This window comes from Lepeophtheirus salmonis, chromosome 1 (assembly GCF_016086655.4).
Source record: "Lepeophtheirus salmonis chromosome 1, UVic_Lsal_1.4, whole genome shotgun sequence".
Classification (NCBI taxonomy): Eukaryota; Metazoa; Arthropoda; class Copepoda; order Siphonostomatoida; family Caligidae; genus Lepeophtheirus; species Lepeophtheirus salmonis.
The window spans coordinates 15162296-15176740 of NC_052131.2; the positions used below are offsets into that span (position 1 = coordinate 15162296).

The following is a 14445-nucleotide window of genomic DNA, read 5'->3' on the forward strand; positions in this document are numbered from 1 at the left end:
AATCAAATGACTTAGTTATATGTAGCAAAGGAACTACACGAATTATAAATTAATACATATCATTTTATTGACATGCCACTAACTATTGCTATGTTGAGACAGGTAGTGAGCAAGTTAACACCAGCATTTATTTAAAAAGAAGGGACGCAAGGTCAGTCGCCTTCCTTTCATATTCAAAAACGAATGATACATTTTAATGATCATGACTGTTCCTCGAAACGTTCGTCAACTTGGCTCCACTTATTCAAATTAGATCCAGAAACGAATACCATCTATTGACTTAAGTACCATTTGTATTAATCCCAATGTAGAATAAGTGAAATTTAATTAACATTATAATTGGCTTAAATAATTATATCCTTAATAAAGTAATTTATTAAGATACTTATGGAATATATAGAACATATTATCGATCAAAAACATATCAAAACTTATATGGATCTCCCTCGTGTAACTTGAAATTGATAACATGCTTGCATAAAAATGCATAGCTCAAGGAAATTAAAGTTCTAAGTTTTTAACAGTAGAATGCAAAGTGTTAATTAAGAAGCGACAAGCTGAGGCGCTTCACTGGCAGTTTCACCGGCGTTAGTTTTGTCAGTGGTTGGCTTCTTCTTCTTTTTCTTGGCGGGCTTGTTCTTGATTGATGAAGCGAGAAGTTTCTAAAATAAAAAGAAAGGTTAAGTTATTTGAAATGACTTAATCAGGATTTCGAAGTACCTGAATTTCAGGGTCGTCTATTTTCTTGTCGGAAATGCAGGTTTCAGGGTCAAATGGTAATCCAGTAATTTTGTCAGGACCATTGGGCATAAGCAGTACAGTAAACTTAAATTGAGCTACGTTCTCATTATCCTTCTCATATAATACTTGGAAAGGCTCAATGAGGTTATGCGAGATGCACTCTACTACACCCATTTTAGCCTTAGTTTCGTTTTCCATCGACCTCAAAGTAAATGGCATGGAACCATGTTTTTTGCTAATTGCGGTGAAAAACTCTCTAGAATGCTTCATCTTGAGCATATAAGTTTCATCCGTCTTTTTAAAAACCGTTACTTTAGCATCTCTTGCGCGACCCTAGAAAATAGGAAATGACTGATTAATATGCATAGTTGTTTTTTTTGGCAAATATTTAAATTAAATGAAATAATTATTTTTTCAGAGTAACTATGACAATAATTGCCTCATGGTTTAAATTGGCCACCTCTGAAATAATCTCAAAACGAGTTTAAGTCAGTCTGACCTCGGCAATAAATTTGAAATTCATCATATGAAACAATACTTATCTGCAAGGTCACAATAACTTACTTGTCCTTCACCCGTAGATACGAGCACATCAATAGCATACACTTCATGCAACCCGAATTCGTACTTTTCGTGTTCTTTTCTCTGAGCTTCAGATGGATTTTGGATGATTGTTTTTTCACCGTTGATTGTATTTTGTTCTAACTGATGTGACAACATGTCCTCAACAGGTTTGCATGAATAACTCTCTGCAATCTTCTGAACGCAGTCCGTGATGGTGTAAGTCTGTGAAATGTACAATGACGTTAAGATACAATTCAATATACAAGCATATTAGGTAAAGAACCCCATCCTTACGTTCTTTCCGGGTCGAACAAGTCGAAGAGCAGCGACTGAGGCATAGTGAGCAGCCAATAATGCGTCGGCTTTACGTCCATCAATTTTTTTATTGGGGTCAGCTTGTACAACCAGAGTATGAGCCACGACAGCGATGAAGCCATCAATGTGAGCTCCCATGTCAATCTTAACCATATCTCCATCCTCCAATAACACATCCGGATCCGAAGCGAGTGGAGATAAGTGGCAAATGCAATTGTTACGGGATATACAACAAGGGAACGCAATTCCTAAAGGAACAAAGAAATGGTTATTTATCTTGAAATGCAAGAAAAGCAATTGGTTCATATAGAATTCTGAAATGATGAAATGTTGATCTTGCTACTAAGAAGTTAACTATGAAGTCAACTTCAACTCTCAGACTCGACCAAGTCCGCCTCCAGAGTTTGAATTGCACTGGTCCGTTGTAGCGGAATGTATACTTCAGAACGAAATAAACGGGTGATACAACGAACTCAGAGCCCCTAGAGACGCGTCTTTCTCTCCCACGTGAGTAACACAGAACAGCTCATGGAAAGAGCGATCCGTTGACTTCCACCTGGGACTCTCTTCTCTCCTCCTCGCAACTAGTCTTACATTACCTTTTAGTAACTTTCTGTCCTTTTTAAAGGCCTTTCCAGTCTCTTCCTCAAGTTTTCCATCAGCCCACTTGCAGAGCTCCTTTACGGATGCACCTACGATACACTTGGCCACAGTTTCCTTGAGGACTCCTGCAAAGAGGTATAAGGACGTAAGAAACAAGAACGGACGAGAGTCGCCATTAAATATTTATTTACTGTTAACGATATCCGAGGCCATCTTGTATTTCGTAACAACAAGATCGTCAGAGATGGAAGGGAGTTCATCTTCGTTGTCTTGGCGATGGTGATCTCCCATTGTAGATGATATTCTTCCTTACTTAACAACTCTTGAGGATACCAAAAATGCGTTTCTCAGATATTAGCTTTATACACTCAGAATATAGAAGGACAAAAAAGCGCGCACTCCTTATTTCCGTTTCCTAATGGGGCTACAGAATACTCTCATTTTATAGGCTTTTTTCACAATGGAATCTTACTAAAATTATGCTACATAAAATTACACAGATAAATCAAAGATAATTGTTTCACTGAATATATTGTAAAACATGATGATTTAATTGGTATTGAAACTTTTCAGTGTAAAAATAATGATACTCGGTATTCCTTGTTTCTTTTTTCAAAACGTTGAAATTCATTTTTCTTTCAGGTCCAAGGTGAGGGATGAGTGACGTTATTTGGGCTGTTTTGTATAAACATCGATGTTAAATCTTTTTCAGGTGTAAGCAATCTAGCTTTGTTATTAATAAGAAAATAATTTTATTTTGTTCCAAATACAACTTTTGTCATTGACTTGCAAATTGAAAATTGATTAATAGCATAATGTAATAGTATAAAATAACATTTGAGTCATAAATAATTTATTAGCAAACATATTGGGTAAAGAGTTACAAATAAGTATAACTTTTAACTATTATTCGTCGTACGAAACTGATTAATCGATGACCTATTAGTTATAACTATTCCAATTAAGGATAGCTATTTGTTAAAGTCACTTATAGTTCAATTACTATTTTTATACATGTATAGTTAAATTATCTTATTTAAATGTATATCATTGCATCTTTTATAGTTTATACGCTCATTAACTTGAATATGGCTATACGTTCAAACTTTAGGACAGATTCGTATAATATCATAAATTATATTTATGAGGAAGCCTCGTCAACTTGATTTATTAATATAATTAAATATAATAATTAATTCCATAATTACTCGTAATATGCTATTTTTACCTGCAATTGGAAAAATCACCACGTGTTAAATGTGAAATAAACACGTGCAACTTTTTTTTCTTATGGACATGGAGATAATTACTCCATAGCAAATATTTTAACTTGATAAAATTTAGTTTGACGAAATACAATCAGTTCCTATATTTCTTGTAGACCTAAAAGCAGACAATGATTGAATTATTTTTGTTACAGCTTTGTAGTAATAAACTTAATACATTAAGTCAAGAACTTCTTGTTTAGATATATGATTAGCATTTAACAGTTATGCCAATCAGTTTGTAAACACTCAAATTACAGAAAGAATAATGTTCTATTTACATAAATCGGATACTAAATACTTTTATTTATTAATAGCTAATAAACAATTTCTTCAAGGTAAAAATAATTCAAATGGGGTCTTTTTATATCAGTGTCTACAGCCTGCACATTTACATATGGATTTTTGTATTTTGGTAGGAAAACACCTACTAAAAATATTTCGGTTTCAAGAATAGTACAAAATTTATAGTTAATTTCTAATTAACTTTACAAGATCCAAGTTATTTATTATATATTCTCATTATCTTATAGTTCTTATAAGTCTAATTGCCCATTATAATTGAAAGTCATTTTAGACAAAATTAGGATCCCTCTATTCTTTGTCATATATTTTTTGTCGCACGTACACTTTTTATAAATTAAAACTATTAATTAATCAATTAATGGCTTTGATTCCGTATCTCATATTAACAATGCCGTTATTAATACGAGATACACAATAAAAAAGAATGATTTTAATGTCACTTTGAACTCAATTTTCAATCGAAAAACGAGATCAAATAGAAATTATATAATGTGTAATTTTTATTCAATTTAATAGTAGCTAAGGAAATCATATTTTGATTTCCAAAAAGAGGACATATAACTAATAAGTGTTGGTTTTATGTGGGGGATTAATATTTTGAAATTAATAAGATTTAGAATCAAATATGAATAAACTTTGATTATTGTTTTAGAAAATTTTATTTTCATCATCAGGAGTTACTTCTCTCAAACAAGAGATTTTTTTTAAATTTAAATTCGCTCCGGACAAAATTTTAAAATCTTATATTTGCAGAGCAAAAAGGACGATTATAAGTAACATCACATTGGCGATAATTATCTTTTTAAAGAGAATTATTGAGTAAATGTTTCATATTATCAAATTTAAGAATAATGTATCAATAAATTCATATATATTAAAAAAATATTTTTTTTGTTCTTTCCTTGTATTTAATTATAGTCGATTTCCAACTTCTTGTCCAACAGAAAACCGGAGATTTAATTAATTTATAAAAAGTTCCGAACAGTATGCAAAAGAGTTCTTCATTCTTATATAAAGTAGATAAAACTTATTATTGGGAGTCATAGTTGTAATTTAACGTTTTAGTGGTTTTTTAAATTTATATCATGGTTATATTTATATTTTTAGTTTTATTTATATTTTTTGGTATTCCGTATGTGAGAATACAGCAGGAATTATTATTATTTTAAGGCTAATAATTATTTATTTAACTTAAAATTAGTCAACAAGACATAAAAATTACATAACTATAAAGCAATGCCTTAATTATAAGTACTATCACTATGTAGTGTAAGACCATTACAATACTTGATATAGCATTACTTTTTAATAATTATCCAAATCTATGGGAATAATTTTCTGACATTCCATCCCCTTGGATGGAGTAGATAAGCGGGTTATTAATTTGAATGAAGTACCTAGGATCATAAGTTGATATTATTATCAAGCTCATCAGGACTCGACTGATCTATCTGAACGTATGAATGTAATGAATGGATGAATGACTATTATTTGATGAGTGCATGATATGAGCAGCATCTACCATCGATTAATTATTCATTCATATATCGCTAAGTAAAGTTGGGAATATTTATTGAAGCTAAGCAGAATTAGAGGATGAAAAGTAGCCATACATTCATCCAGTGACGTAGATGGTCATACGCAAAAAACATAAAGCCCGTTCCTATTTTTCTTACTCTCATGATCACGTCCGTGATGTCGAATACAATTTTGGATTCTCGACCGACAGTGGACTATGGATACTCCTCGACCAAAAGTCCTTCAACTAGTGATGAAAATCTTCAGCGTTTCGTCAAAGCCAAGAGGAAAATAAACGAAATTTACAAAGACGTAATACATTTATTTGGAAGTTGCTAATGTGTTGATTACTAATTACTAATTAGATAGAGATTTTTTTACATTACAGTTAGATGATTATGTTGGAAAAGTGGATGAGTTGATTGATCGGGTCCCGGATGAGCTTGAAATGAAGGAAATGGCATCTGATATTTTAAAAGATAACAAGATTAAAGTGAATGGAATTCGAGTAGTTTTGCGAAGAGATCATATGAAGGTTGTGTTCTTCGGGCGGACATCCAACGGAAAGAGTACGACCATCAACGCTCTTTTAAGAGATCGCATATTACCTACAGGCATTGGTCATACAACTTCATGTTTTTTACAAGTAGGGCATCCATTGAATTACGTGGATTCAAATACAGAGTATTTGAAACATATATGAGGGAAAATGTTCATTATACATTAAATAGTGCAATAGACCTTTATAAAGTCAAGAATACAAATACCCATATGATCCTTGATTCTTTAATATACTTTGTAGGTAGAGGCAAGTCCTGATGGTTCGAGCTACATCCTAACTGAAGACTCTGATGAGCACAAAAAATGTGACTCCATTTCACAACTCGCTAACGCTTTATCCACGGAATCATTAGATCCCAACGCAAAAGTACGCCTTTTTTGGCCATCCAAAAATTGTCCAATGTTAGGTAGTGAAGTGGTTGTCATAGATTCTCCGGGTATTGATGTTGAAGCGGATTTGGATGAATGGATAGACAAATATTGTCAGGACTCTGATGTTTTTGTTTTGGTTGCAAATGCTGAGTCAACTCTCATGATTACGGAAAAGAAGTTTTTCCATAAAGTTTCGGAAAGGTTTTCAAAGCCCAATATCTTTATCCTGCATAATAGATCAGATGCTTTTGCTGGAGAAGAGAAACAGGAACAAGTGAAGGCCCAACATACCAATAGAGCTATAAAATTTCTTTGTGATGAACTTGGTGTATGTTCTACCCGAGCTGAAGCTGAGGATCGTATATTTTTCATTTCGGCAAAAGAGGCAATTCAAGCTCGATCTTGTGAAGATCGAGGTGTATCTCCTTCCATTTCTACGGATGATTTTTTCCCACGTTACTTAGAGTTTCAAAATTTTGAAAAGAAGTTTACATCTTGTCTCTCTGAAACTGCTGTTAAAACTAAATTTGCTACTCATACTCGTGGAGGAGTCTCAGTAATCGATTCAATACTTAAATTGATGGGAAATATTCAGTCCCAATCGTTAGCCAATTTAGATGCACAGTCTTTAGAGAGGAAAAAGTTATTAGATCGAAAATGCTTCATTCAAAATCAGCTACAAATTTTAACTTCTGAAGTTAAGGAAAGGATTTCATTTTTTACGGAAGATATTGAATACAAGGTAATTCGTGATAATTAAAAATTATTTCATTTTATTCATTGGTTTGTGTTTAAAATACTAAGGTTGGCAAAGCGATGAATGAAGAAATTCAAAAGCTCTCCGTCTTAGTTGACGAGTTTGAACATCCATTTCATTCAGATCCTACTGTACTCAATGTATACAAAACTCAGTTGAACAAATACCTAGAATCAGGAGTGGGATCTAATCTCAAGTCACGCCTCTCAACTGATTTACAAATGAATATTGAGAAACATCAACAAGAAATGATAGATCGAATGACACGCTTGTTGCCTAAAGAGCGACAACAATTTTCTCGGAATATTCTTCCAAGGAGAGAAACTTTTGAAGTTTTATATCATCTAAATTGTGAAAATCTTTGTTCTGATTTTCAGGTAATTTATCTTTAATAACTTACATATTTAATTATATACAAGACATGTATTTATAATATCATTTATCCTTAATTTTGACATTTTTATATTTATTATCTTAGTAAGCAATCTGGTTAATGATTACCCATTTAATATTAAATATATATGTTCACTAAAAGGATGATCATAATAGTGTAAAGAGCATTACCCTTTTAAAACAGATAATTATATATATTTTTTTATATTTATCATTAATTTCCTGTAACTTAATCTTTCAGGAAGACATTCGCTTCAGGTTCAGTCTCGGTTTCAAATCCCTAATCAATAAGCTTTCTGGGCTTTTTTCAAATAGCCCAAAACAGCACTCAACCAACGTGCATCATTCATATTCTAAAACTATTTCGCGTTCTCGTAGTCTTGATAGTGTTCCACCTCGAGAGTTTTACTCATCTTATAATAATGATCCTTCTGATGATGCAAGTCTTTCATTTTTGGCTAAAGTAGCGGTAGCTTCTGTATCTTCACATGGCGCAATGGGTTCTCTTCTACTCGGTGGTTTTATATTAAAAACTGTTGGGTGGAGAGCAATTGCTTTAACTGGTGCTCTTTATGGAGGTCTATATGGATACGAGAGACTTACCTGGACAGCACAGGCTCAGGCCCGAGAGTTCAAAAGACAGTATGTGTATCATGCTGCACGGAAATTTAGGTTAATAGTTGATATGACTTCCGCAAATTGTTCCCATCAGGTAATTAATAGCTTAGTTATTAATTGTAGAAAGTAATTAACCAGTATGTTAAAAATTAAAGTTTTAACTTGAACTTCATTTGATTAAAATTCATAATTTTTAATAAATACTTTTTATATGGAGTTAGTCCATATTAATCTTTTCCCCTGTTTTTATGTAAAAAATATATGAATATACATTTTTTGTTAATTTATCTAGTTTTTTTTCTAACTAGAAAACTTATTTAAACTTAATAGTATTTTCTAACCATAATAATTATTAGTAATACACTGGTATTAACATCTCATGTCTTTTTTTCAGGTTCAACAAGAATTATCATCCACTTTTGCTCGTCTTTGCCATCTTGTTGATGAAACAGTCTGTGATATTAATGAAGATATTAAGCATGTAGATGAAGTATTAAAAAACCTGAATGCTACTGCCGAAGAAAGTAAAGTTCTCAAAAATAAAGCCTCATACATCCGTGGAGAATTAGAACTTTTTGAAAAAACCTTTTTGAATGGTAAAGGCTCATAGTTCAAATAGCTTTCAACTCAGATATTGGACTATTTATTCTTAATCTGGATTGTAATAAATAAAATATTTAATCATATATTTTAATTTTTTTGAGAAGAACACTCCGGAAATAATTTTCTTATATCTTCTGGCATTAAACTCTAGTCTCAATGAATTTTCTAATAACTTATGACCGTCTTAAATGTAGAACTATCCTAGTACATGACTAACTCTATGTGAAATATAAATTAATGAATTGAATAAATTATATTAAGTTATTAACATTTAAATACTTCATAAATTATACGAAAAAATGGCTTAGCACTATTATGGATTCCTTACCTATTCTGTTTATGTTTACATAGTAATGACTAATGATACTTTTTCCTGAATATGACCTTGCTTTATTTTTATCTGATATTAATTAATTACAAATTTAAATCGCTAATCTTAGAATTGTTATTTTTTTGAGAAAGAAAAAACTTTAAAATGAAAAGCAAAACAATGCAAGTTTTTTATTTAGGTATATTTTAGTCATTGGTAATAAACATGTCTTCTTTAATAAATGAAGAGAAGACTTTTCAAAATCCTGAAGAATGTTCTATGTTAAATCTTAGTGTACCGATATCACCTTACCAAATGGAGGGTAAGGTGCTTGTTACAACTGTATCGTCCAACACACAGGTTTGTTATAAAACTTTTGATGAAGGCGATCCTGATGCCGAACGAAGAGTAAAGAAACAACAGAGTTTCTCGTATTTACCTGGAGTGGGACCATGTACAAATACACAAGTAGTTTCGACTTCAATTAGTAAAGCAATTCAAGTGGATCCTAGTCATGTCATGAAGGGAATGGGTCATGTCGAATTTAAAAATAGAATGGTACCTTTTACATCTAAGCCTGTGAGAGTTCAAACCGAAGCAAGTGAGTTAATACTTGTAGGTCATTCTCAAAACTCGACTTTAAGTTTTTATTCAATGTAAATATCATTATCCAATTGTTTCAAGGGGATATTTTTAAATCTGATGCACACGGGGGTTCGACTTCAATTAGTAAAACAATTCAAGTTGATCCAAGTCATGCCATCAAGAGGCCGGATCATATCGAAAATCAAAATATTGAGGAACCTGTGAGGGTTGAATCCGAAGCAAGTGAGTTGATGTTGATAGGTCATTCTAAAAACTACACAATTTTGACTTTTATTAAAAGTAAATATCATTTTCAAATTGTTTTTAAGGCGATATTGTTAAATCCCCTGCACACGTGGTTTCGACCTCAATTAGTAAAGCAATTCAAGTGGATCCTATTCATGTAATAGAGGGACCGGATCATATCGAAAATCTAAATATTGAGGAGCCTGTGAGGGTTGAATCCGAAGCAAGTGAGTTGATGTTGATAGGTCATTCTAAAAACTAGACAATTTTGTCTTTTATTCAAAGTAAATATCATTTTCAAATTGTTTTAAGGTGATATTGTTAAATCCAATGCACACGTGGTTTCGACTTCAATTAGTAAAGCAATTCAAGTGGATCCTATTCATGTAATAGAGGGACCGGATCATATCGAAAATCAGAATATTGAGAAACCTTTAGCATTTAAGGCTATTGGAGTTCAAACCGATGAAAGTGAGTAGATAATTATGATTTAAGGTTCATTCTAAAAACACGAACTTTTGTTTTTATTCTGAATAAGTATTATTGTTGGACCTCGTCCTTGAAAACTTCGATCGGTGGTAGTGACCGCATCATTTATGTTAGACTGAACTAATTCGATCGAAGTTGTGTTTGTACCGGCATAATAAAATTCGGTCTAAACAATTAAATATGTCTTGATCGGTCGCAAAAAGAACACTATGGTTTTTTTAGGTAAATAAGGGCACTTTAATTAAATCTATCATCACCCCTTTCTCTTTCTAATTATTATTCCTTTATTTTCTCTCTCTCTCTTTCTATACTAAGAACTTTTTTAGCCTAAACTCGACTAGATATTAAATATGCTGTAACATAAAAAAGTATAGAAAAAAGTATAAAATTCATTTACGCAATGACGTAAATCCGGTATGTTTTTTAGCTGACCTGTTAATTTTTAATTAGTAATATAAAAAAGGAATTTTGTTTTCCTTAGCAGTTGTCATTATTATTTAATTCCTGAGTAGTTAACATCCTTTCCTAAATAGATTCAATCATATTAAAAACATGTTTGTTTCTTATGTGGTCATAAAAGACGAAGAGTAACGTTGAATATTTTTGCAGAGTTATAATTGTTATTCCTTGTTAGACTCAGTGTAGAATTGGCGATCGATATTCTAGCAAATATCTTTGTTTATATCATTTTCTCCTTCCTCTCGTGTCACAGGTGATTGTAGCTGATCTAATAAAACGTTATGAGGATTATTCTTTCTCTCTGTCAAACCATTCTTCAAATTGTCAGGGCCACCCTGTTGATTTTAGGTCTCTTTTTTTTAACATGCACATTCCAAAATGAATTTTTACCTTTTGATATAGGAAATTAATGAATTAGATACTACAAATTTTTATTCTTCTAACTTGAATTTGAATGAGTATGAATCAATGAAGTAGCTAAGAATGAATGATACTAATTTATATGTTTTCAATATAAACTAAAGACGACCACTTTCATCACATTGATATAATTAAAATAAAACTATTTCATATATATGTTTCGGGCAATGTGGAAAATCGTGAATTTTGCAATTTTTTTAGTTTATTGTTATAAATATCTTAGAAAATGGGATTTTGAAAGGGTCTTTGATGCTCAGGGAAGCAGTGGCGGTGGGTAGTGCCCCACCTTTGGAGCATAAATGAGTTTGATTGTCCGAATACTGTATAAATTTCAATTAAAATGGACACGACTATCAAATTGCTTGCAATGCAATTGGATCCTTGTCAAATCCTTAATGATGAAATTGCTTGCAATGAATTTTTTAAAAATCCAATTTTCCAAAATTATTTTACCTGACAATGTAAGAAAAAGTAAATTGACTACTCTATTAGAAATTTTATAGATTGCCCGGGTAATGTGCAAATTGTCCGATTTTCCAGATTGCCCGTAACATATATATTAAATTTTTATTTATTTATTTATTAAGTGGTAACTTGTATAGAAAAATGGTACTTGTTGCAACCTCAAAATAAAATGAATAACTTTAAATGACCGATTTACAGAACTTTTAGATGATGATAATGCAATATTTGAATATTTCATGGATGATCGATCTATTAATGCCTAACGGTGTATTTACTAATATTAGTAAAAATTAACAAAATATTGTGTTGGGCCGATCTTATTTAGGACTGAAGGTCAGTTCAGTCCTGCATATCAGTCCTAAAACTTATAAATTTTGGTCATTGATGACGTCCCTCAACTTAATTTCTTCTTTTTTAAATCAGTTATATTTCTAACGGTCCAACAGACCGAAGGTCTTAAGGACTGATAAGACTGGTCTTAAGACTGGACTGAACCGAATAAATTAGAACTGACACGACACTACAAAAATATTAGTATTCTGTGGCACATTATAAATTTTAAATGCCCACAGTTATATTACTCATAAATAAGTAATAAGCATGTAATTTTAATAGATCGAAACGAAATGATAGTATCCATTAATAGTTGATAATTAGAATGACCCATTTTGTAATTAAATAATACATTTTAAGACGAAGAAATTGAAACTTGTACAATTTGCTTATACAAGTTGTAACTTGTACATAACATTTCCTGAAAAAAAAAGGAAACCGAGCAAGTTCCTTTTTTTTGTATAGAGTGTATAACGAATTTTACTATAATAAAGGTACAAGCCGAACTTAGATCGAATTATTTCAGTTTCAGACAGATCAAAAATTTCTAGATTGAAACCCAAAACTAGTAAATATCATTATTTAATTGTTTTTAAGGCGATATTGTGTCGGAATCAAATGTGGTATTGGGAGAGTCTCACAACTCTGAAATTACAGAATCAGGAGAAGAAAGTGTATCAATTCGTTCCATCTTAAAAAATAAGTCTTGGTCTACTCAATCAAATCCAAGAAGTAGAAGAAGTCGTAGCCCAAAAAGTAGGAGTCCTACTGTCAGTATCTATGATTCAAGAAGTAATAAATCTTCTACTAGTGTAAAATCTAGTAGGTTCTCCTTGAAAAGTAAAAGTCCAGTGATTGGGAGTTATAAAGTTTCTGGTTCAGAAATTCTAAGTAGTCATAATAAAATCAGTACTCCGAGCAATAAAAGTGAGATTGACTTGAATAATATTCCTGATGTTGAATACACTGAGTCCCGCACTAAAAGTTCAAAGAGCATTAATCATTCTAAAGATAGACTAAATCATTCTAATGACCTCACTTCAGTTAAGCAAGTTCACAGAAGTAGGAATGATCAATTAGAAACTATATTAAACAAAAGAACAATAGATTCTAAATGGAAATGTGCTTACGAACAAAGACCCCCTGAAGATGTTGAAGATGCATTTTTTATGGATATCAAAGTTGAAAAAACAGCTAAGAAGGCAAGTCCCCCTGTGGCTGGCAAAACCAAGAAAGAAAATTTATGTATAAGATCCTTTCGAAATTTCATAAAAAATAAACTTAAAAAAAAGAAAAAGATTCCAGGAAAAGAAATCACGACCGAAAACATAAGTCCTGGAAAAGATACCACGGCCGAAAGCATAAGTCCTGGAAAAGATAGCACGGCCGAAAGCATAAGTCCTGGAAAAGATACCACGAACGAATACAAAAGCCCTGGAAAAGATACCACAACTAAATACAAAAGTCCTGAAAAAGATACCACTGCCGAATACCAAAGTCCTGCAAAAGATATTAAGACTGAATATAAAAGTCATAGAAAGACCTCAGAGCTTAAATATAAGAGTCCTACAAGGAAAATTGCTGATTTGTCCCCAATGAAAAGAGTATCTCAGGGAAATGAAGAATATTTGGAAAAAACATCTCTTGATGTCCCTGAATCTGCTGCACAAACTTTAGTAGTAATATCTGATAATTCTTCAGAAGACTCGCAGATGAGTCGTCATTCCTCCGAATGTTCCTTTCATACGCCTTCTCCTGTTTTCTCTAGTGTTATGAAACCCTATGGGGAGACAACTAGTATTCCTGGGCATCCAAGAATTAATCATGACCATCATCTAGTAGGATGTGGAGACTATGCACATGAAGTGTCTTCTTCTTACAGTAAAGGAGGAAATGTAAAACTTTCTGCTCGTTTGCTGGATTCAACTGCAATCAAGGTCATGCCACCACCAACCATTCATGAAGTACCAGAAAAATCATTGAGAGATACTGATGTTAATATGACTAAAGTTAACACTTCTAGTACCATGGATGGAAATAGAATAATTGTCAATCGACAAGTTTTAGTAGAGAAGAAATTAGATTACATCACGACAAATGAACCCGCTCATAAAATGAAATCAAAAACATTGAGCAAAAAATATAAAACGACTGAATCCTTAATTCCAGGTTGTCCTACAGCCAAATACCTGGGAAATGCAAAAAGGAGTCATTATGATCCTCTAAAGGATTTGAGTATGTTTGGAGTTGAGACACATGAAATTATGGAGAAAAGAGTTCGAACGACCATATTGACTCAGTTAGACCCAGAGTCAGATCCATCTTCCGAACAACATGCTTCTAAGAAGGAAGTTTCTCTTACAGCCTCAATAAATGAATCCATGGCAGAATCTGAACCCAAATCTGTTAGAGTTTCAGATATAATAACTGTGGCACAAGTGAAGCATGTACCATCGGAATAGTTTTGTTTTTGCTTCTTAGTTTTTATCAAATATAAAAATCTCTAATAATAATTCATTTTT

The 14445-nt window shown here is 32.1% G+C and overlaps 3 protein-coding genes across 3 annotated transcripts; 2 read left to right on the forward strand and 1 right to left on the reverse strand.

The window, feature by feature from the left end:
* Window positions 1-352: 352 nt before the first annotated feature.
* Window positions 353-3184, reverse strand: LOC121117649 (proliferation-associated protein 2G4). Its single transcript, XM_040712099.2, has 6 exons — window positions 2415-3184; window positions 2220-2348; window positions 1600-1868; window positions 1306-1527; window positions 721-1074; window positions 353-662 (listed from the first exon to the last, which is right to left on the reverse strand). The coding sequence occupies exons 1-6, from the start codon at window positions 2512-2514 to the stop codon at window positions 543-545; spliced, it is 1194 nt and encodes a 397-aa protein (XP_040568033.1). The 5' UTR covers window positions 2515-3184; the 3' UTR covers window positions 353-542.
* Window positions 3185-4966: 1782 nt separating this feature from the next.
* Window positions 4967-8867, forward strand: Marf (Mitochondrial assembly regulatory factor). Its single transcript, XM_040712131.2, has 6 exons — window positions 4967-5624; window positions 5701-5958; window positions 6115-6987; window positions 7050-7379; window positions 7637-8107; window positions 8408-8867. Exons 1-6 carry the CDS (start codon window positions 5475-5477, stop codon window positions 8621-8623), a joined length of 2298 nt encoding a protein of 765 aa, XP_040568065.1. The 5' UTR covers window positions 4967-5474; the 3' UTR covers window positions 8624-8867.
* Window positions 8868-9009: 142 nt separating this feature from the next.
* On the forward strand, window positions 9010-14436 carry LOC121117656 (uncharacterized). Its single transcript, XM_040712111.2, has 5 exons — window positions 9010-9527; window positions 9611-9754; window positions 9841-9984; window positions 10070-10228; window positions 12521-14436. The coding sequence occupies exons 1-5, from the start codon at window positions 9152-9154 to the stop codon at window positions 14383-14385; spliced, it is 2688 nt and encodes an 895-aa protein (XP_040568045.1). The 5' UTR covers window positions 9010-9151; the 3' UTR covers window positions 14386-14436.
* Window positions 14437-14445: the final 9 nt, after the last annotated feature.